Here is a 27,512-nt window from a genome sequence, read left to right as displayed (position 1 = left end):
AACATATGAGGGTTTTGGGGTAATTCTAATTTATTGTTTTCCTTATGTGTGTATTTGAAACTTATTATTTAAGGAGCCTACATGAAATAGAGTAGTAGTCATAATAATGTAGTATTTTTTGTAAATGAAAAGAACTGATAATATAACAGTACAACATCTATTTACAAGCTATTACTACGATTTAGTTATATTAATTAATAATTTCATTATTCAATTCTTCTCCTCGTTCTTGTAGCAACTTCTTCTCGATTTCAAGCAACTCATGCCTTAGTTTGAAGCTGTTTCTCATTTCGAAGTATGTTAAAATAGACGAAGCAGCAACCTGAATTGCTGCCATATATATCAATGTACCAGTAAATGGTTTGGTGTGCTTTGTCAGAAACTTTAACATAACTTTAGGGCCTTCTGTTAATTCTGGAACCCTAAATGATGAGTATCTGTTGGCAAACTGAAAAGTAATTGTACATATCAATAATGTATCTTGATTTAACATGCAAGCTACTCGTATATAGGCAACATCTAATTATTATCAATATTCAATCTTTCTGAGACTATATTACATGAAATATGTTCTTAATTGTTGTAAAATTTTAAGGTAAAAAAACTTACCAGAAGTGCAGCAGTGGACCCCAAAAGCAAGGGATAGGCCAGTCCAAATCCAGACTGAATAGCTGCAGCCTTTGTTTCATAACAAATTGGGCAAGATTTACTTTTCATTAGCAACATATCTGTACTTATTAGCTGAAATATTTGTATCACATTTTAGTGTGTACAGTATTATTAAAAATAACAGTTTAGTTTTACATCCATTTTAAAATTGAGTTTACACTTAATATCAGCCTCATTAAGATGTTGCAGGTGTTCTGTACACAGATATCACCTAACAAACATACCCAGAGTATAATTCAAATTTCATCATTTAGATAAGGGGCCATTTCTTTATGACTAAATGACATGTTAGAGAGGTACAGTGGTCTTCAGGTCTTCACTACATGCATACCTTTATTTTATTCGCCAGTATAATGTAAAGAACTATATTTAACAATAAAAAAAATAATGCTTTCTACACTCACAGCCCCACACTAGGATTCCCTGTATTGTGGGTGCCATGGACACACACAGAGACAAATACACAAACACCCAGACCCAGAAACAGAAATCTAAATCATTCAGATATCTGTCTGGCCGGGGATCGAACCCGGGACCCTCTGCACGTAAGATCGGTATGGTGATCGCTCTGCCACGCAGGTCGTCAATAACCATAAAAGGTAAGGTATACAGGTATGGTAATTCAACAAATAAACATATAATTTTTTTTTAAACTTACGTAATTGTGGAATAATGTAGTAAGTATTCCAGGCATAAGACATATAGGTATAGCAGAAGACAGGTACCCATACGGGCCAAGTTTAAATCTGTGGCGGTAATATTTGTTGATAGTTAACCCACACATTGCATTGATTCCTCCTAGAATCATAGGACCGAATCGTAGAGCCCATCTGCAATAAGAAAATGAAATGTAACATTTTTTATTATGTCTACTATTTACTATTATTAAGTTAATTGTGAATTTGAACACAGATAGATTGATACTCAACTGAAGATTTTTTATAATATTAAGGAATTTGTTGCCTACCATGGAAATCTTTTACAGATTATTTTGAATAGAAAACATTTTTAGCCCACAGTTCTAGATGAAGCTGACTACAAATTGTGTTGCTACGTGAGTGATACGTGATTTGTTATCTATAGTAGTGGGACTTTCCCATACCAATCATAATGGTTTTCCACCTTTTCTACAATTCTCTTACACCTAAAATACAGTAGTGTGAACAAGCTTAAACAGTAAGTCTCCCCTTAGTTCCTGTTATGTATTGCAAGGCTCAAATCAAAATAAAATAAATATTTGTACCTAACCATCGACTGAAACGTGATGCCAATGTAATGACGATCAAGTCAGATCAAGAGTGTTATATCACCTTTCTTTCGACCAAGACCGGATTTGAACATAACCTTACCTGATAAAAACTAGTAAACACTATCTGTACGATACCTACGTTTGTGAAAGTTTATCCCATTCATATACGATATCCCAAATATAAAGTGCTGCATCTCCTTCATCCGCAAACGCAACGGCATCCTTCGGAATTTCTGACGATTTCCTTAATGCCATAACTATAGAAAAATACGGCGTGTATTTTGTATAAACTGATCCTAATATGATATATATAAGAAACTATTACGTGTTTATGTCATGAAGCGTATTAAAATATTAGCAGGGAATTAAAAAAGCTTATTTGAAAGAAATATCATTTCACAAAGATATGTAACAATTTGACAATTAATAATCACATTTTGAACATTTTCACAGCTGATATTGATAGATGACAGTTGAATTTTAATTTATCTGTGGTTGAAAAAGAATTCAACTTATAATTACGCAAAGATAAATTAATTTTACAGCCAAATTCTTCTGTTTTGTCTAAGTTGTTTTAAAAAAAAAAAATCTTCTTCTTTTGTTAAAAATATAACATAAGATTGTCAGCTGGCAGTCTAGCCGAGCGTCTTGTCAATGGACCGCCGCCACTTTTTTAAAGGAGTAAACCATAGAGTATTATTATATACATGTTATAGAGAGGAAACTCTACGTATTTTTTGTCTCCCCTAAAGCGCCCCTAGTGGCCAGCCAAATATCTATAGATACCTATTATATATTAATTATTCATTATATGTATTAAAACTATGTAAATTATAAGTTGTATCTCTAAAACATAAACTATAAATGACTGTGTTCCAAAGATTCACATTTGCATTATACTTTTTTCTTTCCCAATTTGGATACAAGAACAAAACTACATTTACATACTTTATAAAATTTCAGAAAAATACAAAAATTTGTGACGATGTGAATCTTCGAATCACGCTCCATTACAGTTGATGTTAAAGATACAACTTACGTGGGAGGCATCAAATATGTATACAGTTGTCGCAACGGTGTATCTCTAAAGTGCAAAAACAACTATTTAAATTAGAAAGTTAGAAACGACTAACGAAGTTGCGGACATTTGACAACAGACACATCATTGTGACGGTTAAGTGTCACTCCGTCGCCTTCTTAATTTGAAGCTTCCGGGGCGAGCCGTTACGTGGCGCTAGTATCTACACAAAAAGTCATTTTGTATGGAAGTATGCCCCCCTGGAGTAAACAAAAGGCGGGAACGGCGGGGGCACCACGTCTTGGACGAATCGCTATTGTATCGCACATTTTTTTTTCAATTATCTTTGTCTTCTAATACAATTGTTTGCGTGTGTCTGTGATGTTTGATATTATTATTATTAATTGGGAACTGTTCTTGCTGGTTTAACGTACACAACTTTATTGGAATAAAATATTTTTTGGTTTGTGATCTGGCTTACAAATAATCTCCCAAAAACCCACGTGAAACGCTATGGCCGATCCTGATGTAGGCGGGGAACTGTCTATAAATATATATATATTTTTATAAAATAATTGTTTTTTTTTTACAATTAAAATCAATGGATCACACGCTTTTGTAATTTCTAAAGGTGTAAATATCGGTAGGGCTAGAAACATGATATAAAAAAGGACTATAAAAAAAATTGTGCCATTGAAAAAAAAAATGATTGAGAAATTATATTTTCAGCTTTGAGTGTGAAATAAAATACGGCTTAATCATAAATATAATATTTTTTATTACTAACTAGGTACATATCCACTATACAGGTACAAATTACAACAGTATTTACTACATATTTAAATTATTTAAACGTGGCTTTTTATTGTATTTTTATTTACATATTATTAATAAGAAATAACGCACATAGCATATTTTACGTTACGCATATTTTACGTAAATGTCTCACAAATTAAGTAAATATTAGGTCCCGACAATTATCGCAGTTTCGATATCACTTATAAAATCTAAATCCTTACTACAATGATAAAATATACTTACTGAAGTTGCAATTTTATAATCAACTAAGCACCTACCTGCAACTATTTTTGTTTTAGGTACGTATCGAGTTAATTTTCGAGTTTTTGATCGTATTACACATAATAAAACAATAATTAATCATTATGAACCTATTTATAATTATATATATTAACATTGTTGCATATAACAGCATCGTTTTCTTATGTACCTTAGTACGAATAGTTTATTTAATGTAAAAATATTTATATCCAATAACATACCTACCTAAGTCTAAATCACATGATCACATCCCAAGTCACAATATAAATATTATTTTCTTAATAAAGATACCTAATATTATCCTATAGTGTATAGTTTGTGTCAAATAAATACTGACTAACGATATAAATTAATTTAGCAAAAATATTTTTATGCACTTTGCATTTTCATTTTTAAAGACTCTTATAACTTTATATAAACGGTAAGTTTTTGTTTTCACATTGAAATACCTATCTCGTAATGCGACCATATTGAGAATGACTTTGCAAAACCGTTATATGGAATAAGTCGCGTTTTCAAAACATTTTAAGGGCTTCCATTAATTACGTGAGTTTATATCTAGATTAGGTTGTCCGAAATTCAAGTTCATATTTGTATTTATGTAGAGTTAAGTTTTATTAAGTTTTCAGTTTCACGCAATTTAATAGGTATTGTTAAGGCGATATTTGCCGAGACTCGGGTAATTAATGGCTACCCCCTTTGTAATAAATTAATATGATTATTCATAATTGAAAATGTACATTAAAGTTTTTTATACGTACTTATGTAGGTATAAAAGGCATTTTATAATATTATTGAAGTCTAAAAATCTGATTTAATTAGGTAGTGAGAAAAATAGTCTTAAGAAAAATACTCGAAATAAAATATTTTGAGAGAGTGAACGAGAGAGAGAGAGAGTGAAATAGGTTATTAACCTGGATCCTTAAAATTCTACCTTTGTTACTTTAAACAGCTAGGAAAATACAATATTATAAAAATTAATTAACATATTCAATTTTAATAAGAGTAATTATTTACATAAATATATAAATTAACATTAACCTAGGCATTAATTAAAAAACGACTACTTGTAGGTATAGGTACATATCTTAAATTAAAATAATAAAATGTATACACTTCTCCAGTATTTAGTTTTTTATAGTTAAAACCATCATAAAAACATCAAATCCATGTTTCATAATATCATCTTAGCATTAATTCTAGAACTTTTAATTTGAAGAATATTCCACACGGTCAACCAACCAACCAACAATCAATTCCACAGGTCAAGTAGATATTCCTCAGATAAAAAATAGACCTGCTATCAATACTGAGAACAGACTGTTTTAAATTTTATGTAGGTACCTATTTCACTTTCTGTGTTTTGATGCTTAGGTTTAATTATTATTAATTATACTGAAATTTGGCACAAGAACATTTTATCCGAAAAATTGTAATGTTTAGTACTTACGTAATTCAAAACATTTCCAGTTTAAAAAAACTGTATTTTTACTTTATTATTTCATTAATGACCGCGTTAGCGGTGGGTCGTTGAAGTTTTTTCCGTCAACGAAACGTCAACGTTAATTTTCGTTGATCAACTAGTTAATTTCGTCAACGAGTTAACGTGTTACTAATTTCAACTTGCATCAATAATAAACGGTTTTTAACTATGCTGCAACGATCAACGCTTCTCTACTGAAGTGCGGTAAATGTTATTTTAGAAACAATTTGACGTAGTGCGTGTTATTATTAAATATAAATATCAAGAATTGATATAAATATCAATTCTTGATATTTATAATTATTTATTAGGAAATAATTCGATATGTTCTTCATAATTGGAGTTCAAATTATGCTATTATACCGACAATCAAGCTCGTCTGCTACTCGTATATTATAAAAAAAAATTAACGTAAGTTTAATTCTAAACAAAATACAATTTTACGTTGAAAATAACGAAACGTTCCGTTTAATTTCGTTGACGTAACGTTGATTTGTTGAACGGTTGATTTAACTTGTTCGTTGATTCAACGACCACCGTTACAAAATACAATTTACGTTGAAAATAACGAAACGTTCCGTTCAACGTCGTTGACGTATTTAACTAGTTAATTTCTATTGGGTTAACGTTGATTCGTTGAAAGTGAATCAACGGTTGATTTAACTAGTTCGTTGATTCAACGACCACCGCTAGACCGCGTTATTATACATAGGAACAGATTAATCAATCTCTCTTCATCTTCACATCCTTCCTTCATCAAAGTAGCCTAGGTCACGTAAAACGTATGACCTAGTACAAAACCTACATGGACGGGGTCATTCAGAATAACTTCTGTATTTAATGACCAAGAAGTAAAAATTCCTATCCACGCGTCATTCTTAACCATTGCGTTAATAGGATTTTGTTTAACACTTCACCATATACCAAAGTCAATTTCATAGTCTAGTGGAGAAAACCGCAGACGTTGGGCTTGGCCGGTCTTCCGTTTTGAGATGCCTCTGCCCCCACTTGTCGGACACGAGCCGCACGCAGAAGTCTGGAGCGAGCGTCGCGACCACCACAAGAAGATTCAGTAGTCCAAATGCAGCGGAAGTCAGCAGTCTGATGTAAGTGCCGAGGACGTCGCCGTCAACTTGGCTATTTAAAAATTAAATAGTTATAGGTATATAACAATATGTCAAAGGAATGCTTTAGTAACTTATTTTAGCAAAAAAAAAATCTTATCTGATTTCTATATTGGCTGTGATCGACTGTAGGGACTCCAAGCTTATTTGGAGTTGATTGCGGATATCATGACATGACGGCTTGTCATAAAATGGGCAGAATAATAATTTACTACTTCTATACTATTACTTACAAATAAAACAAAGAGTAGATAGTGTTAAAGGCGACGTAGACTATGAAGGAGAGCAGCACAGAGAGTACGAAGACCAGCGTCTGGTAGCGCGCCTGCAGCCACAGTTTCAGGCTCACGATCAGCAACATTAGGTGGAACAAGATCGCACCGAAGGTCCTAAAACACACAAAACATAAAAATATATTCACAACCACTTCATAGATATAAACAAAAACTTCATAAGTATAAGGCTCATGGCGTTCTCAACCAGAAACTTTGCTAAACGATTGAAACAAAATAAAAATAAAAATGAGAAGGACAAAAACTATTTTTTCCCTCATCTTCACTCTTTTGATTCGAATAGACAACCTTTATGCGATTTGACGATTACCGTTGTAGATTCAGTTGGATTTAATTCAAAGTAACTTAATAGACTTTAGTTCTTACCAAAGATCAGCGCATTTGCCATCAAAATGAAGTATAGAGAAGCCAAATGTAAGCTTGGAGAAGGCATATATGACGAGCGAGTGGTAGAGCGCGGCGAAGCACCATGCGCTGAAGTGCGACCACGACATCAGCTTGTTATTTGTTATTTCTCGGTATAATGTTGGATTTCTGGAAAGATGTATTGATTGGTTTGATAATTAAAATGAAAATTCTTGAACAAGATACTAACATAAATATAAAACTAAAAGATTTACGAATTTCTTAAACCTTTGATCTCCAATTGGAAACTATGGATGTAACTTGGTCCTTGGTGATTATGGACAGTTGATTATTTTTCGTGAGCATAATTCAAAATTGAATTGTCAGTCTAACGAAAATGAAAGCATTCAGATGATACAATTAGCATTATGATAAAAATTATGTTTATGCATTAAATTTATATTGATGCACTTAATATTTTAACGAGAACCTTAAAATAAACTTACTTCATGAGTAAATCTGAGGGCCATCGCTGCTCGGTGACGGAGAGTACGAGGCACGGCACCGAGGTGAACACAAGATTGTAGAATGTCAGGTACATTGAGTCGTAAATTGACTGCGTTGAGAATGCACTGTGTATTTGGAAGAGAATCTGCAACAGAACGTACATATGGTTAGAAAAGAACATAGCCTTGCAGATTGTGTAGATCGCCCTCGATTTACAAAGACTAAGGAACGTCGGGTGCATTTGGTGATTGCATAGCTGACTCTAATTGGCAGAAATCAACATAACCTGTTTCTCTAAAAGTATTAGACATGAATTGGCATAGCTTTTTCTGCACATTTGCATAGGTGGAGTGTGTTCCAGACCTCCCTTGCTTCTCCGGGCAGCCCACCCAGCAATGAGACTTGCAAAATTGAGGGGAAGTAAGTACTCTTCATTGCTCAACCTTATTATCGGTATCAAATTATCAATAAGTACACCTTTAGTTTATGAGTTAATAAAATTTTATACTCACCATAATGTTACCAAGGACTAGATTCTTATAGAAAAAGTAGTGTATTAATGTAGTCAGCCTCGTGTAGTACCAGTGCCCCATTACGAGCAATACTTTCTTCACCATCGCAAATTTTGTGAAAGCAAAATCTGCCGACCTGAAAGAAAATAAGGGACATAAATCATTATTAATAAACTGTGTTATACACTGTTGTATTTAACTTTATAGCATTTTTTTATTTACGTATGACATTTCGATAACATGTCCGCGCATATAAAACCTTTGGAATGTGCCTCGTGAAACACATAAAATAAGTAAAAATGTGTGGTATTATTAGACAGAAAACGTAAATCTTTTAATAGACAATATGACCATCTACAGCGGAGAGTTCGTTATACTTTGACGTTATCGAGGAATTTATACCAAAATCTATTTAAATAAAGTCAGCCACAGGTACACCCTGCAGTACAGTCTGCAAGTCTTTCGTCATAAATTAGTGAACAAAATCATTACACTTTAGGAGTGAAAAATATATATTTTTTTACCTCGCAGCCTGATGTCCCTCTTTCCCGAATATCCCGAAGCCAACATGTGCTTCCTGTATCATGGATATGTCGTTTGCTCCGTCACCTATTGCTGCCGTTATGGGTCTCTCTGAACTATTCTTTATTAATTTTACTATCTAAAAGGTAAAGAGATTTCAAAATGTCTTTATTTTTTTCATATTTGATCCTTAACTTATATTAAAATTATAACAATTTTAGATTTTAAATTCAAATTAGGTACTTATTTCAAAGCACATTAAAGCGCTGATAGGGCCAGGTGAGATGATTGCAAGAATTACAATAAAATATCGTTGGTGACAAAATTTGTAAAACAAAATCTCTTCAGGTTTTAATGGTCGAATGTACAAAATACATTTTAAAAATATAAATAGAAAAAATATCAACAATTTATGGGGATGGATAAATTGTTTAAATATTAAACTATGAACAAAGTCGTTAAATGGACTATGTGCAGTTTTAAATATTTATACATTTAACAAGAAACTCTACTATCTTCTATAATATAAACCATATATATAAGATATATAATTTGGGAACGTGGTATAATTACCTTAGCTTTTTGTATAGGTGACAATCTGCAACACAATACAGCATTACATTTTAATGAGATATCGACGAATTTGGGGGCCGCTGGCGTATCCAAAATACAGCTCATACTGGTTCCGTCCACAATGAGCGTCAGATCCCTATAACTGGGCTCGTGTATCGTTCGATAACATACATCTAAATGTGCTTGTAGAGCCACATCGTCTTCGACTCCTATGAGGAATAGCCGCCTATCGTTCTCCGATATATGCGAGCAGGATTGAGCCACGTTAATTGCCGTTTCTACCTGTTGGTGAGACACTTCTTGAAGCTATTTTACATTTTTATACTAAGTATAGAAGTAGACAATCGCATGTCGAGAGCAGACTCGTGCCCAGCTATGGGATAATAATGGCTACCAGAACTATGTCTGCTCATGGCTTCTTGATATACGAGTATACAAAATGTAAAAGATAGGGAGTTTTAACAGAGACTGCTAATGCGTTGGCATTTACGAGTAATACTTCTCCTCCAAGATAGACATTTTGGAACATTTCATGTGTCATACTCTCATCAGATATAAAAAGAATTCCGTCAAACGACCCTTAGTTCATCCCACCATTTTTGGAATGTACCTCGAAAGTGCTACTTTTGTAAATCATCATTTATTCAAATTAAAGAATAGATTTGATTCTGAACAAAGGCGGTATCGAAAAACAAAGCAATTAGCAGTTGTTCAACATTAAAATATTTTGTTATCAATAAATTAGCAACGCTGTCTATTAAAATTATCGTCGTCACACAAAAGTTAAGTGCTGATTGTGTTTGCACGTGAAGGAAAACCCTGATTTTATCGAAACGAATAAAAATGAATTCCGTAATTAACAACATTAGATAATGTAGCTATTTTTGTTTAACATTTTTTTTATCTTTAATTGGAATATACCGCAGTTCCGTCTTATGTTGACTCTTTATGAATTTGTTACTTTCTGGAGAGATGTACTTAGGTATTGTTCATTCAAATTAAACTTGAACTATCACTAGACACTGAAGTAATATATGTTACTTCTATACTTTTCCCTCCAGGATTTTTATTGCTATTATTTGGATATTTTAAAGTTATTTCCTTATGTCTGAGAGTCGTGGTCACTATGTTAGCTAACTATTAATATTTTGAATCATTCTACAATAGGATACTCTGTTTCTAACCATTATTTTCATGTTATTACTTACTTACTATTGATACTTACTTATTTACTTACTTATTGATTCTATGACTGATGCTGACTGGTGTTCTTTAAGTTTTGAGTAGTGGGGGTTTTGTAAGTTTACCAACCTTATCTCCAGTAAGTACCCAGGTCTTGATGCCCGCCCGTCTTAGCGACGCGAGTGTTTCGGCAACTCCGTCCTGTAAGCAGTCTTCGACAGCAGTGGCGCCCACCAGCGTCAACTGCCTCTCCAGCACCCGGTACAATTGGGTCACTTGCTGCAACGCTTCTGCACTCTTGCCGTCAAGTTTTTTGATGCCTAAAAAATTTGACGATTAGTAACTCAAAAGTATAAGTAGCCTTCCTTATGCCGAAATCCCACAAGGCCATAACTTTAAAACGGAAGAGATGTGTCGAAACGTCGCCATTATTTCATTTGATTTGTTTATATCTATTTGTAGATACTGGTTTACGTTGAAAGTATATTAAAAGTTGCCAGTTTTAGGAAATCGTTTTTAAAGTAATATCCAAATGTACCTAAATGGTATTATACCTTCTGTTACTTTCTCATATTCTTCAGCGGGTATTTCTCTATACGCTATCGCTAATGTCCGTAAGCCTTTGTTTGCAAATGTATTGATATCTCTATTTGTATCTTCGATCAGAACAGTGTCCTTGCAGATTGGAAATACTGAACTCTCTGCGCCCTTGCAAAATAACCAAATCTGAAAAAACGCCAAATTTCAAAATATTTTATAAGTAAATACTTCCGTCTTTAATTTTTTAGGAATGTATATTTTATATTTATATAAAGTATAAGTAGAACTAAAATAACAGAATCTGATAACATTGTTTATCAATATTCAATCCTATCTCAACAAATCACGAGTTTTTTTATAGGTTCGTCTTATCCAATCGTTCATGGCCCTCGAAGATTCCGAAAACCTTGTAAACATGGTTAGCCTTGCCTTACCTTCCCATTCTTATCTCTAATGACAACCGACATTCGTTTTCGCTCCGAGGTGAACTCTATGATTTGTAGTCTTTCATAGATTTCAGTTATTTCGCCTACTTTTAGCAAAAGATTATTTCCCTCTTCTCCTAAAAATGTGACTCCAACTCTATCTGCTGCTTCTACTAGCGCCTTTTCGTCAGGGCTACTGCCTTGATAATCCATATGACTACCATTCTCGTTTATAATTGTATTCCAAGTAATGTTATCTATTACTCCATTATCATTGCCATTAGTTTTCTGAAGCTTCTTTCTACGAAAGAAGTTCATCAGTTGCATATTTCCACTTCCCGAAAGCTTTGCGCTTAGTTTCTTCATGTCTTCGTTTGAAACTTGCACTGAGTGGCATAAGGCGAGTATCGTGAAGAAAAATTTGATGTCTGTCTGGAATAGAAAATAGTCTCTATAGTACTTGTGTTTATCAGATGTGTTATTTAACCGAATGCCAACTAGACGTGCTTTGGCTTTTCTTATTATATGTTAGTCTACAGAAGTCATATTTATGTCTCTAACTAATTTAGGCACTTCAGTCCTTCCGTAATGTTGTAGTTTGTGTAATAAAATCAATCAATTCTTTAAAATGTATTAATGCATTATTTAGAATCATAATCTTTGTTTTGTATCTGCACGGAAATAATTCAGTAATGTTTGCTTGTTGTTAAGAGGTCATTGCCCTGCTTATTTATTGTGTGAAGCTTTATCGTATCAGGTTGTTATGTGATTAATCTCATATTTGCTTAATCTCAAATTACTAAAAATATACCTTACAACTTACTGTCATTACTGAATCCTGAGAGGATTGAAAAGAAATCAAAGAGAAAGTAACATCTGTTACTTCAACGACTTGGAATTGTTATAAAACAATAATACAGTCTTTTACTCTTTCAGGAATCATGGGTTATTATTATTAATCTTTACTTTCTTTTCTTTGTTAAGAATCATAAAGTTGTGTCTACTTTATGTTTTGGCTCAGTTGATGCATGATTAGATTAGATTAGCAGATTGGGCGTCACGTATTTTATATCATAAATGTCGAATTGATCAACTGCTTTTTAAATTAGCTTCATAGATATCAGAATACTGCGTCAGCGTTATATTATGTTTGACGTTCTCATTCGGATAAGCTCAATCACGCGATATGTAGACAATTCAGCTTTATCATACCTACCACGAATAACACGGCGGCGACCCACAAAACTCATCATTCTGAGATGGATTTAAAATATGCCAAGATAATCTTATGTAGGTCTGTACTTAGATACATATTTCTGTTGTTATGAATCGCAAATTTTCCAATGTTCTAACTTAAAAATTTGCATACACTAACCTACTTAATTACATTTTTTTGGATTTTACTTTTTCTAAATGTCCAAACGCAGAAATACCACGCCAAATTAAATCAAATTCTGTGTCCCCATAAAACGTTTGAATGATATACGATATTCTATAGCTTTTTATCTTGTATATATCAAGTAATTTGAAATATTTTGAGATAATGTAATAATAAAATAGAACAAGAAACACTGACCTGCGAAGCATCCACGGCCTCTTCAAACCTCTCCATATCATATAAGCTGGAGTCCTTCTCCTCATAAATATGGCCTTTAATCGTACAAGCTTTAAACACCATTAAATTCTTTGTTAATGTACCAGTTTTGTCTGAGAATAGGACCTGTACTTGTCCTAACTCCTCGTTTAAGTCTGATGTGTTCGCTATCGCTGGTCTGCCAGTCTCTTCACATCGAAGATCTTCATCCCATCCAATGAATAATGCACCTGTATTGATATCACACGTATTAATTAATTAATAATAAGATAGAATGTCCACGAGTACCAACAACAAATGATTAGAATAATCGAAAGGCATGTAAGGTTGACTTTTTTTAAATGTCTAATACTAAACAGGCCCTGGAGAAAACATTATTACTACATCACATTTATAGTGCCATGATAACAGTAATAAACTCTACTCACCAATAAACTTATACAGCTCTATGGTCACGTAGAGCGACATAGGGATTATATAGTAATACAATAGTAAAAACGAGAAGAGATCTTGAAGAACGCTGCCAACGGTAACCGAATTTGATCCTGAGTCACCCAAGTAAATATCACGTTCAGGGTTCTTCCTGTCTATTATCATCTTTGCAGCTAACGAGACGAACATTTCAACTACAAGCAAAACTATGAATACCCCAAGAAATGTGTTAACGGCTGATTCGCATGATGAGAATTTGTTTCCTGAGTACTTTGAATTGAGAGCCAGTTTCGTTTCTTCACCTGTAACACAATACTCATATTAAATTTATTTGGGTACCTATAAAAATGTCTCTATGAACTTTAATCGCCTAATTAGACTTAATTTCATAGTTCAAAAACTTTTTCATATCCCTCATCGACATCATAATGACCCGTATATACATATGTGTAATACTTTTTAAATTTTTACAATTAAAAGTGAACTTTTACGTGTTTAACTTCTGTGGTTTCAAATTTTCTTATAGTAGAAGTACAAACGATATGATTTAACTGAATTATTTCGAAGAAAAATAAAGCTATACGTCATATGAATATGAGTAATTATGTGAAATCTTACCCGTATAAATAGCACATCCAATAGCCCATTCAGTATTCTTAACTCTCGAGCCTCTGAGCATAAGATTATCCGTAGTTAGAGCCAAACTATCCAGGCCTGGTATCTCTAGCCTACCGTAGAATGTATATAAATCTGGTACAGGATGTGGAATCTCAATCCGCATACCTTGAGGGAAAATATCTAAGAAAAAATAATAGATTAATTTAAAGAATTAATACTATAGAACGTGAACAGCAATGAATTTGGAAACACTGGCAAAATATACCTGGAGTGTACCCTACAAGTGGTGGAGGAACCCTGAGGGTCTTCAAATTAGTTTCCCCATCAAGATTGGCCGTAGTGACGTAGCACTTGCCCTTCTCCCCCGCAGAGCACAACAGCACCAAGTCTGCTGGCACCTCCTTGCCCCGCTTGACCCTGACGAGCGTCCCGGGGGCTATGGATGAGTTGCGGACCTCATTGATCACTCCTTTGTGCACTGTTTCCACTGACGGAGAAATTAATAATAATAAAAGTAATGCTTTCTGCAATCATAGTCTCATACTCAGATTTCTTGTATTGTGAATACCATGGGCACAAGCTGGCATGAAAACAGAAACACCAAAAATACAAGAATAATGAAAAAAGAATCTAAACCAATGTTAGTATTGTGATAATATTTGATTGGGACCCGAGCCATAACTACGTATTCCTGCCATGATTTCTGCAATTGTTGAATCTAGCAATAATATAATCCAAACGCAAACTTATTTACTTTTCGAGGTATTTACTTAACATACTTTCGTTGAAGTAAATCAATTTAAGGGTTGGTACACAAAACTGCGATGCGACGTCGCATCGCAAAAATCTGCGAGCTCCCTCGACGCATCGCAAGAACTTGCGAATTGATTCGCATCGCACAGTGGTTGTTGTTGTTGGTCACCCTGAGAGACGCTACGCCGCACGATATCGCATCGCAGCAATTCGCATCGCAATTTTCTGCGTTGCGAATTCGCATCGCGTCGCATCGCAGTTTTGTGTTTGAGCCCTAAGTATGTATTTACTTAGAACATTTTACGCATTTCCTATGTTTTTAAACAAAACCTATATATATTAACGTGGCGTATTTAATAAAAATACGGAGTAAATAAATAACTTATTTTTAAAAGCTTAGCTATTGGTGAAAGGAAATCTCCACTTACTTTAATTTTTTTAACTACTTACCTGAGTAAATAAATATAAAATGACTAAACATTTAATCCACCGCCAGCGATAAAATTGGGAAAGAACCGATAATGTGTTTGCGAAGTGTGCTAAATTAGTAGAAGTGATATATTATAAAAATGACTCATAATTTAGCCAGTGTCTGTCTGTCTATACGATGTACTCTTGTACTCATATGCGACGATAGTTTTCTTCCTCAACACTTAATTTTATGAGTGTTTTATTCACAAATAAAGAGATTTGATTTGATGACTTTCTGCCATTTCTAACGTTTGGTGGTATAGTGCAAAGCGTGGTTGACCATCGATGTTAGTATCTAATTGCTTGGGTACTTGATCGACTATCTCTGCATACTCCGCTCTTCCGTTTTATAGTATGAATTTCAAAAACTTACCTATTTGATTATTGACTTTATTATCTGCCTTATGTCGTAACCAGTCCTCGTAACCCTGCTTCACTGCAGTCACTAGCACCATAAAGCTAAGGGGTGCTATACTTGTGAATGGGGATACTGGGCTATCTGTTGAAAAGAACATTATATTTATATTTACTACACCTTTCCAAAATATTTTACCTATAAAATAAGTATCACGTAAACACTCACACATGTCTTAGGTAACGTGACTTAATAACAAAGTAAACAATAAGTCATTATAATTACAAATAAACTGCGGTCATTGCAACTCTATCGTAATTATCTTAAGTTATACCAGCTGATAACAGCTGATAATTCCTCACCTATGACAACAGCAATAACAGTTACTATGAGGAAGTAAAAGTTGACGACTCTCCGGAACTGTTCCATCAGGTTTTTGGGGATGAACATCAGCAAGGTGTATTTGGAGGTCTTTATCTTGTTGTGTTTCTTCTTGGACCTCTCGTCCACTACGCCCACCTCGATCAGGCGCGTCTCCGATGCCGCCGAGACCTTGTTTGACTGGAAACGGAAAGACCTTTTAACTTTTGCAACCCATTTGATATAATCGACCCCCAGTATGGGGTCCTTCCTGAGGATGGGTGACAACTACTTTACCCTCCTTGATGGCATTAAGCATAACTTTTCAGGACCCGATCCTTACAAGCGACCATATCCTGTCGTTGAATAATCCAGGCTGTTTTTTTTTTCCAAAATGAACTCGTGCGATTCCCGACTACTTAGGAAAATAGATTTAAGAAAAAACTAATGGTGTAGTTCAGTTTTTATTAAAATCGGATTTGTAATTTCTTTCAGCATATTTCACTATACTTATGGGTACTTTTGGATATGGCCCTGAAGACCCAGTTGTAAAATTCACCCTGTATATAATAAAATATTGCATTGTTCGTAATACCATATTTCTATTCGTAACATAATTGAAGTAAAGGATCGATACTTAATTACGCCTTGTACAAATAACTACACGTGAATACCGTGGGATAATATGCAAGCGGAAGTATGTGACCGCAAGGACATGAGTAGAGTACCATAGGTTTATATAGATACCTATAGGTATATATTGTATAATCGATAAATTGTAGGTCAATATGAATATCTCCATTTTACGATGGCTTCAACATAGTAGATGCACATAATTACGTACCATTACAATATTAAAACATTACTCAAGATTTGTTTTTAAACCCCATATAAACAGAAAACATTATATTGTACCCATAATATTTAAAAAATGCAATTAATATTATAATATAATTCGATTTTTTTCATGTTAAATAATTTTTAACCGAATTTAAAAAAAGAGGGGGATCGTAATACTACTCGTTGGCAGTAGGTATGTATGAGTTATTCGACTTCCTGATTAATGTTACGATTTACATTATGCGTTATTATATGTAACTTATAACATATATAAAAGAATTTTAATTCAACTTTTATATTAGATACCCGCTACGGTGCTACGCAGCTACATCCGCTACGGATTCTGTACGTACATCAAAATTTCGGTTCCGTCTGAGATTTTATTGCTATTTAACGATATATATTATCGAATTATTAACAGCTTAAAAAACTCTCATAATGACGCTAGTGAAGCAAGAAGGGAAGTAAGCAAAGTTAAAATAAACTTATTTGTAGACAGACATAATTTTACCTAGTTGAAAAAAATAACAATGATGGTGACTAGGGTATCTAATTAATAAAGTGGAGTATACAGAACGTTAACTACTTAAGTAGTTTTAGTATTTTTTTAAGTATATGTTTTTTATTATTCTGTGGCTATGATAAATTGACACTTTTCCGAACACAGTGACGGTTATCTTTATCTCTATACTCTATACTCGCAGCGTAAGCATGAAATACTAAATGCCTGAAACTTAGTATGAGACTACGATATCATAGCGTCGTACACGTAGCAGTGTTGTCACATATTATTGTGTTGGTTAAAATATATATAGCACATGTATTATGAATAACATACAGAAAAGGATAGCTACTCGAAAACATAGTTAAACACTTCAGTTACGGTAAATCAGATTATTTCTATTTCGTCACCGATGGGTTGGTAAATCCATTTCCGGTAGGTATTGATGAATTTGGTATAAGATAGCATAGATATATACGTGCTATGTTATACTGTACTTTAAGAGAACAATACTTAATTTTGGGCAACATATAGTCAAAATAGTAGGTGTGTTCTAGGTGTGCTTGTTATTATTTCGTGTGTATTATAAGTAAGTAGCAATATCATCGATGAGCAATGTCGTAAAAATTAATAAGGACGTTGTGGTAAGTGAACCCACGCTGAATGGATTAATTGTCCGACTGAAATGCAGACGAAACACAAATATAGACACGTACATTTCATTTTATGTTATTATAGTTATGATTTTTAGTAGATGCGCCGAATATTCGTTTGGTATTCGGTATTCGGCGTATTTGGCATCTTTTTTTGCTATTCGGCCGAATTATTCGGTTCGAGAATTTCTATTTTCTTGTGTACACTACATGGTACAGGATTAAACACAATACTTCTTATATAAGATTTATGTTATGCGAGTATTACAAGTCAAACTCAAATCCTATGAAGAATGTGTTGAATAAAGCTTATAAAATAAAGCGATTAAACTTCAAATCAACATTTATTTTGACACCTCAAGTCAACACATTTATTACTTAATCTATAGTTAGTAAAGTGAACATTTTAAACCTTAAATCAGTATTTATTTTAAAATTCAAATCAACATTTTAAAGTGTTAATTAACACACGTAATTGGCAAACTAACAATAAAGAAATGGTTAACCGAATAATTCGGCCGAATATTCGGTTCGGTAAAGGTTAAACTGAATATTATTCGGTATTCGATTATTCGGTGAAACCATTATTCTACAAGTATTCAACCCAGACCAGACCATTCAAACCAGTATTCTTCAAGTGGCTACTGCCGCCCATGGACATCCGTAATCAACCCCAGATAGGATTAGATATTACTTCCTGAGTTCGGCCACAGATGCGCCGCTCTCCCTGAGGACTAAACTGGAATGCCTCGGAAAAGTACGTCTCTCTTACCACACGCGCTTATCACTGCTGTTATGAGGCAGAAATAAGTGTGGCGGTGGTGCCGCCGGAGTCGAACCACAAAGGGTTCTACCACCTTCAGTTAATTTCTAATAACCGAATGTCATAACCATAACCGCAAAATCAGAGGTGCGTGTTTAGGATTCGATTTTCGGTACCCTTGATTAAAGGCCAGAAATTCGAACCACTGGGCTATAAGACTCATAAAATACAAAGTAATTGCTAGTATTTATTAATGGTGTTATGTGACCCTATTCTGTGAATTCAACAAATAAAATTGTTAAATTTTTAATGTTCACTTTCCTGATAACTTAGATAGTGCTGTTATCAGTAAACTAATATGGATTATCGTTGAAAAGTGTTAGTCATTGTCTGCCCTGTTGAATGTGGTTTGAAATGATAATCTTTATACTCGTAGCTCTTTGCTAATTGTGTGACCTAACTTTGCTAATTGTAAACTTAAATAAAATATAAACATACCTTTCAGTTTGAATATCAGTTGTCATAATTTAATCCGTACAACGCCCTCTATTCTCGCATTGATAAAATAAATAATTTATGAAATTTTGCATCGTTTAAACTATGAACAATTTTAAAATTTTAAATTGATTTATTATTAAGATTAACGATTATAATAAAAATAATTATTGATGGTGGTGTGTCACTTGCGTTGTAAGTAGCGTTGGTATAATTTATACGAGTATTTTATATTGTAATGTATTACTTAATTATCTATACTTGTCATAAAGTTAAGCCCTGTCGCCTCTGTCTGTCTGCCTGAACGCGATAAACTCATAGATATATTATCCTACTGAATGGATAAACTCAAAAAGTACTGAAAAGATTTTCATGCGGCTTCACCAATGGATGGAGTGTTTCGTCGGGAAGGTTTTAGTGTACAATTTATTAATGATTTGAGTATATTGTTGAAAATTTCAGGAAAAAATATAGTTATATAAAACCAGTAGAGTTACTTATATGAAAACAAAGTATGACAGAATTATTTATCTTTAATATGTACAAAACTGTTCGCGGTAGCCATGTGGTAGCTTATTATATTATTCTATCTTTGTTGTGTACGTACACATTTCCTGTTTATAGTATTTGATTTGAAGTATATGGTTTACCTACGATGTAGGTACAACTATAGTGCTAAATCGATCAATCAACCAGCCTGTATGTACCTTTATAGATAACAATAGTTTTAGTGTATTCTATAGTGTGTACGCACATAAATGGTATTTTCGATTCATTGTAATGAGTTTTGGTCTACAGATCCGTATTGTATATATCATAGACAGTTTTATCGGCTAATCAACCGGGAAACTTATCGCAGCTGATTATTATATTTATTATACACAGTAGATATAATTTATAAACATAATATGAAACATTGACAGTATTTTTCGCTACGCTATTTTTTTTCACAGATTTTTGGTGTCACAGATTTAAAAAAAATATATATGTTTCAGTTAGAGAAACCAACATTTCTTACAGATTAAAGATATTTAATTGCTGATTATATTTTAAGTATCTACTTATTTTTAATATGTGGATATGCTGTTATATGAGATATTTAATTTGAAAGGAAATAGAAGTAGTAAACAGGCCATTAAAGCCCACTGAAGAAAAGACTTATTCTAGTCAAACACATAAGCTTTGCTGTCCCTAAACTTTTATATTATATAACCCTTTCTACAACCCTGATGGGTCCATCAGGGTTGCAGATAGAAAGGGAACCCTCACAGGTTATAGTAGTCCACTAATCCACCTAAATTTGGATTGATAGGCTTCACAGAACTTTGAAAACTTATGAAAGTCTCGGAGGCTTTTTTAGGGTTTTCTCGTGTTTATTACAGTAACATCGAGTAGGTAGTATTAAATATTAATTTCTAAAACATACACAAGTTCGAAAATTTTCGAATTTTTAAATGATACAAACTTCGGTAACCCGAGCGTAGCCAGTAGAAACTATGTAATATTTTATGAAACTTCTTCCATATTTATGTACCTATAATTATAATAGGCGATAAACAAGTTCAAATGAGGATTCTCAAAAAATACATACGCTATATAGGTAAACACACATAAAATGTTTCATTTAAACTTAGTGTTCCGCGACTCTCTGTTTTAAAGCACCACCGCACCTATCTGGCAGAGCAGAGCACTGTTACTTTTAGGCAAAAGATAAATAAAATTTATTTTGCAACTGGATGAAGAATATTTTTAATACAGGTTTTTGAATTTAAATTATAAATAAATGATTTAGAACATACTTAATTTCATTAATTGAAACACATTTCATTAATTGTGTTATGTCCTAAAATGAAAAATGAAAAATGAAAAATTAGAAATCCAAAATGTATAGTACTTTACCCGCATCTGTAACGTCGATTACAAGTGTCCTAAAGTTTCAGCGGGCTTGTCATCACGTCAAAGGCTTGTGGGCGACTCGCCAACGTCATGTGTCGTGAGAAGCAGTGCATCTGCCACAAATGACTACCTTCTACGCCTAATGACTGACAACGGTGCCTTTTATGAAACTGTCTAACCGATTACAGGGAGCGGAAAGAAAGAAAATTGTCTAAATGTAATAAAAATTGTAAAAACTGTATATTCAAGAAATATTTCACTGCAGTAGAATTCTTTGAAGTTCTGCGCTCGCGGTGCAACCACTACGCAATATACTCGTTATTTTTCATTTATTTATTTAAAAATTATTGCATCACCTCTGAAAAGAAATGTACAAAAGGGCAAACATAATGCCTGATGGCATTCTCTACCAGTCAACCCTGGGTGGATGTAGAAAATTTGCAGCAGGTATATCTTACACCAGCTGTTGACAAACGCAGTGTCCGCTCTATGATCAACGCTATAGAAAAACTTACATGAGGCATTCCATCTTAGGCTTCAGGGCACATCTGTTTATGGTCTAAGGTAGGATCACAATCGTATCTGCAACCCATTAACGAAACATGTTGATAAAAATGTTTTATGCTTAGATTAAGGAATGTACTCGTAAATACCTTTTTTGTTGACGTAGGGAAAACCTTCAAAAGGTACCCGGTGCCGTGGGAGCTGCAGAGCTATGTGCAGACATAACGATGCAAATACACTCAAAAACAATTAGTTTTCAACCCTCAGATTGTTGCAAGTGGAACGCGTAAAACCAGCGGCGACCTCTATACTTTCGTATTCTAGACCCCATAATCCGTAGCTCTACGACCTTTCTTACATGCGGCAAACTTGCTAAAACCCCCTTTCAGCCTATCGCGACCCTCATACGAATCATGACCCCATTTCAGGAACCATGACCTCCAATACAGACAAACATTTGTCAGACATACAAATATCATCATTCATTATCGCTATGCCAATCGGAAATCGTTTATGCCTTTCATAAATACGAATGAATGAAATTAAAGTGGCCATTTTGTACTTGTTGATTTCAAAATTGCTGCCTTTCTGGAAACTTATATTATTTAATTAAGTAGATAGTTACGGTACTTAAATAGAAAACCTTCCTTATTTTCTACTTTTGTGGCTACGTAATGAATATTAGACATAATATAATCAGAATATTTTGCGAGCTGTGTTAATGCCTTAATAACCTTCTTATTAAGGCATTAACAGTCTTCAATAATAATAATTATTGTATTTGTTAACGATTGTCAAATCAGTTTCAGGCCAGTATTTGACGTTTTTTATGCAATTCTATAGATTGCAACTACCTACAATCAATTTACAATCAGTTCTGCAAAAAATCGTTTTTTGTTGTAACTTAAATTAATGGAACAAGTGGAGTTGAAGCTATTTCAGAACACGTTTTTATCGTCTATTTCATTTATTTTATAAAACTTACTTACACTTTTTATATAAGTAGCGTTTGTCTAATGAACTATTTTAACTTTTTTTTCTAAAATAATTGTCATGAACTCATGAACTTCAGAAGACAGCAACAATAGAAAGAAAATAGATGTAGGTATTTGGTAAAAAAGGTGGCATTCAATAACAAAATTGCACTGCAGAGAGTATTATTCAAACATTAAAGGTAAAATAAAACCAAGACAACGCCTTGCGGAACATTGTATTGAAGCACAAGTTGCACTTCAATTATATTTTCTCCCATTTTTGCTGAATATTGTACAACACCGTAGGTTTAAAGAAATATTCTAGAATAGGGCTACGGTATCCCCTGCCTGTCGTAAGAGGCGGCTAAAAGGGGGCTTCCGGGGTTGCGGGCGGCAAGAGTGGGAGCTCGAACCGTCCAGTATGCTACCCCGGGAAGGACGGCGGTATGTGTGGTCGCATACCGTCGTAATCACCAGATGTTGCGGGAGGAGCGAACGCTCCCCTAGGGCAGAGCCCAATTCAAGCATCGCGCTTGGAGGACTCCGGTTGTGTTCCGTTTGAGATCCCCGAGTTCTCCAACAAGCGCCGAGGACGGCCACCGGGGGGGTTTTAGTGCGGTAAAAATCCCACATAACCCGACGTCGCTCCCACGTCGTCGGGTACCTTTTGAAGGTTTCCCCCTCGAAAAGAAAAAAAAAAAGGTTTAAAGAAATATTGCAGTGTTGGCTATTCATAAAGGCGCTTAATAACTTCAACTGGAACTGAGACATGATACAACGTAAGTATATTTCTAAAGTTATTATCCAGTTATCAGTCATTATTCAACCCACGTAATAGCGCTGTGTCATAAAATTGGCTAACCACTGTTTACTGCATTTTGTTTTGCTATTTTAATACTTAATTATTTTTAAGAAGTTTCTGTTTGTGCGTGATTTTAGTCTTGTGTGTTTTGGCGATAGAGCTTGCCTCATGTATATCCTCTAAACAAAAAGTTCTGAGATTTGTTGCGCATGTTGGTGTACAAAATTCACAGGTAGAAAGGGACTTTTGCTATACAGAGTACAAATTACAAGACAAAGAAGTCAACCTTATCACCCTAGGGCAATCGCTATGTAGTACCTAAAGTAGAAACAGGAGTGGCGATGATGACGTAGTACCTCCTGCAAGCAGTAAAGTAGTTTCACCATCTTTATCAATTCATCCTTGTATCCTTGGGTAAGATATGAATATTTGTAACTCTATAAACGTTATTCCTAAAACTTGCAAAATGATAATGAAGCAGGACTTGCCGATATATACTATTACATTTACCCAGAAACTTAACAACTTTGATACACTTATTGACATTAAAAATAACTACGTAGACCAGTGTACTTAATACATTTTACTTATGAATTCATTTTTTGTAATTGTTTGTAAATTAAGAACAATTTTATCATTGAAGTTCGCTCCGCTTTTGAATGTAACTGTTTTATCAAATCGAATTTGGTTATCAAAGGTGGTAGAACCCTTTGTATTTCGACTCCGGCGGCACCACCGCCACACCTATTTCTACCTAATAACAGCAGTGTTAAGCGCTGCTGTGTTCCGGTTTGAAGGGTGTGGTAAGGGAGACAGGCTTTTCCGAGGCGTTCCAGCTTAGTCCTCAGGGGTAGCGGCGCATCTGTGGCCGACCTCAGGTAGGAATATCTAATCCTAATATCTGGGGTTGATTACAGATGTCCATGGGCGGCAGTAGCCACTTACCATCAGGTGGACTGCATGCTCGTCTGCTACTCTTATATTATAAAAAAAAAATCTATCAAATGTGACGATTATCATATCAGCATAACACACTGTAGCATTAATTGCGAAAACCCCATAGAGATGTACCGAAATATTTTAATAAGAGTGCTTAAACTGCATATACGACAGAAGTTATTAAAAATTGAAATAGGAATGGAAAGACCGGAATTATACTTAATTGCAAAAATGCGTCACATTGACGTCTTTTATCACACACGGTGTATTCTCATGCTATAATTGCTGGTTGCTTACACATGGCACCTTTCTTTACCACAACTTTCATTAATAAATAATTAAAAACGCTACATTGTAACTTATACTTTTTATTTAATAAAGGTAGTAGAATTTCTTACTAATTACAGCATTGCCCAGGGCTACTGTGTTCTGGTTTGAAAGGAAGGAAAGGACTTTGCACGAAGCATTACATCTTAGATCGTTATGGTTGGTTGATTGTGTACTTTTGTAGGCATTTAAATGGCACACAATTCTCTGAATTTTTATTTATGTCAATCAATCAATTATACCGAATTACAATTTTATATAATTATTTTAAAGAAAACGGATATTTAAGGAAAAAAATTCTAAGAAACGTATACAAATATATTATTGCCAGGTGTTGATATGTAACTTTATCAATCCGATGCCAATCGGGTGTAATCTTCCAAAAATACTAATAGAATTCAGTAGATTATATAAACTTACTTTATTATTTTATGGATACTCTTGGAGGTAATACATTATTCATGTTTATAAACTGCAAGCATCGGGAACTTTACGAAAATCAATAAATTTTGTAGTGACTTCGAGCTTCTTTAAAATGGTTCTGAGAAACGATTATAGTATGAATAATAAATCAAAAACGGCGATTGCGATTCAGGTGCGATGGACATTTCACGGAATTCAATGCTATATTCGCGATATCGAATAAAATATTCACGTCATGTAACGGCAATTATTCGGTTGTCTACTAATTTGGATTTGTTAGGAATACTTATAGTTCTGTAGCACTATCGATTTAAGTATTTTGTTAAATTTATGAAATGCAAAAAGTCCTATAATATTCGATATGAAATTTTCGTTACATTTTCCGTATTTTTCGAATGTGGTAGTTATTATAAAATCCTTCAGGACTACTGCGATGGCTACTACTCATGAAAAATATTTCAAATTTTACGTAGTAGGTATAGCACGCAGGGGTCACCGCCAAACTTAGTTTGGACCTGTATTATAACAGCTATATTGTGTTCTGGTAGAAAGGTGTAGCACAAAAGAATTATATGATTTGTTCCAAGCAGAAATTTTCATTTTTATAGGAGGCGTTTTATTGTTCTCCTGACGAACATATAATATTCAAACGTTCGTTCGATCGACTACATTTAACGATCAAAGATGCGATGGACCTGAATTGAAGTTTTGTCATTTTTCGAGTCAATGTCTATTATTGTGAAAGATACTTTATAGATATATTAGGTAAGTAGGTACGAGTATTATAGTGATGAAGTAGACGCAAGTCCTCATCAAAAACATGTGACTATCTGGTTGATTGCTGACCCATATGTTTTGCCATATTGAGTAAATTACAAACCAAAACATTTTCTTCCAGGATCAAATATGATCTAGACATTGTTTTAAAGACCAGGAAAATTACCTTCTGATTTTATTATGGAATATAAGCATATGTATCTAATATAAGACCTTTACGGAATGTAATAGATAATATGTGTATTATGCTTCTTTATTTGATTGCATGTGTCTACCACAAAATACTTTTCTATTTTAATTGATAGAAGTTAATTCTTATATGTCATGAAAAACAAAATTATTACAGTAAATAAATTCCTATCTATGATGAACGTAATTTCTGAAATAAATAAAATCGACTTACAGTAAAGGTAAACTTACATTGCACCAGCAACATAGCAAGCAGAAGAACGAGCGCAAACACTCAAATAGTCTTCTATAGCAATTGTGCACGAAATCACTGCAGTTCCTCATGATACACCACTGTCACGGGTTACGCATCGCCGTGAAACGTTCCACAAACCTGACTGTAAATACCACAATGGACTGCTGTCAGCGAAAGCTATCTTATCAGCATTCAATACGATATCAATAAACGCTACGTCTAATCGCGGGCCTAGACCTTCCATTCCTTCAATTTTTATCGTTTCGCCGGAAACCAACCTTGTTCGTTTATCTCATGTCACATTCAAATCGGCATTAGTACTTCACAAATCTAACTCCTTGCTCTTATTCTTAGTTGGTACTGCAGTTGGGCTAGTACTGAATGGTGATATTGCGCATCGAATTGAAATATTCTATTCATGACTTTATAATCTATTATTTTATAGTTGTCATTAATTTTTAATATTATAATTTCGTGTAGTTTGCTATGTTCGTTTTTTTATATATGCTAAGTAATAAAAATATTTTTTTATCTATTTGTTACAGGTCACCTGAGTACGTAAATCTTTCTGGTTTAATCTAATACCCATGTTTGGTGTAGATTTTTACTTGAAAACAAATAAACTACATATATACCTATTTAATTTAGGCATTTGACAGTTACGGAAAGCCTCCATGTGAATTGTAGGTATGGAAAGCAAAACCGTAGGTATGGAAAGTGAGAAGTAGGTAGGAACATTTAGCAGAGGATGGCGCGGGTGTAAGAAGACCTACATAGATTTAAAATTTGAAACTTGTATTATAGTTTAATTATAGATTAAATAAATGTACACGTGGCTATTCTAGAATATAATTATGTAAATAAGACTTGCATGTTTTATGTAATCGATTGTGTAACTTGTCATTTCTTCAAAGCAGAATAAGAAGTGCCATACTCTGCTACTCTATGACAAAAATAGTTGTAACGATGGTTGAACTACATGGTTAACTTTTCAACTTCCAGGTACGTTTACGCAATATGCTAATAGCGCAATCGCGGGAAATAGCCAATAATAAAAATAAAAGATTACTTACCTACTTCATATCATTAGGGAAAACCTCCAATGTCGT

The 27,512-nt window shown here is 33.9% G+C and overlaps 2 protein-coding genes across 4 annotated transcripts; both read right to left on the bottom strand.

Annotated features, from left to right (window-relative positions):
• Positions 1–138: 138 nt before the first annotated feature.
• Positions 139–2,387, bottom strand: LOC140749387 (uncharacterized). 3 transcript variants are annotated; one of them, XM_073082417.1, is made up of 4 exons: positions 2,054–2,387; positions 1,328–1,499; positions 610–741; positions 139–448 (listed from the first exon to the last, which is right to left on the bottom strand). In XM_073082417.1, exons 1-4 carry the CDS (start codon positions 2,137–2,139, stop codon positions 191–193), a joined length of 648 nt encoding a protein of 215 aa, XP_072938518.1. In that variant the 5' UTR covers positions 2,140–2,387; the 3' UTR covers positions 139–190. The 3 variants fall into 3 exon arrangements, with proteins under 3 accessions (XP_072938518.1, XP_072938517.1, XP_072938519.1); XM_073082416.1 differs by having other exon boundaries at positions 2,058–2,385; XM_073082418.1 differs by lacking the exon at positions 2,054–2,387 and adding an exon at positions 1,913–1,957.
• A 3,789-nt stretch (positions 2,388–6,176) lies between these two features.
• Positions 6,177–21,338, bottom strand: LOC140749826 (phospholipid-transporting ATPase IF). The gene is made up of 17 exons (XM_073083035.1): positions 21,237–21,338; positions 16,087–16,285; positions 15,743–15,868; positions 14,411–14,632; positions 14,146–14,325; positions 13,524–13,829; positions 13,078–13,325; positions 11,511–11,933; positions 11,091–11,262; positions 10,666–10,856; positions 9,355–9,636; positions 8,784–8,920; positions 8,260–8,395; positions 7,747–7,892; positions 7,262–7,429; positions 6,836–6,991; positions 6,177–6,615 (listed from the first exon to the last, which is right to left on the bottom strand). Exons 1-17 carry the CDS (start codon positions 21,240–21,242, stop codon positions 6,414–6,416), a joined length of 3,300 nt encoding a protein of 1,099 aa, XP_072939136.1. The 5' UTR covers positions 21,243–21,338; the 3' UTR covers positions 6,177–6,413.
• Between the last annotated feature and the right edge of the window lie 6,174 nt (positions 21,339–27,512).

This window comes from Epargyreus clarus, unplaced genomic scaffold (assembly GCF_041222505.1).
Source record: "Epargyreus clarus isolate Ecla_fem2 unplaced genomic scaffold, WU_Ecla_fem_2.2 ptg000018l, whole genome shotgun sequence".
NCBI lineage: Eukaryota > Metazoa > Arthropoda > Insecta > Lepidoptera > Hesperiidae > Epargyreus > Epargyreus clarus.
Note: the sequence above shows the minus strand (reverse complement) of the source record. Positions and strands in the feature narration are given on the sequence as shown.

Coding starts and splice junctions, on each gene's coding strand:
- LOC140749387 (XM_073082416.1), bottom strand. CDS start 2,173: ATGGCATTAAGGAAATCGTCAGAAATTCCGAAGGATGCCGTTGCGTTT. Junction 742..1,327: donor CTACATTATTCCACAATTAC/GTAAGTTTAAAA, acceptor CAAATATTTCAG/CTAATAAGTACAGATATGTT. Junction 449..609: donor GGTCCACTGCTGCACTTCTG/GTAAGTTTTTTT, acceptor ATTACTTTTCAG/TTTGCCAACAGATACTCATC.
- LOC140749826 (XM_073083035.1), bottom strand. Junction 15,869..16,086: donor TGTTATTGCTGTTGTCATAG/GTGAGGAATTAT, acceptor TCTTTTCAACAG/ATAGCCCAGTATCCCCATTC. Junction 14,326..14,410: donor ACTTGTAGGGTACACTCCAG/GTATATTTTGCC, acceptor ATTTTTTCTTAG/ATATTTTCCCTCAAGGTATG.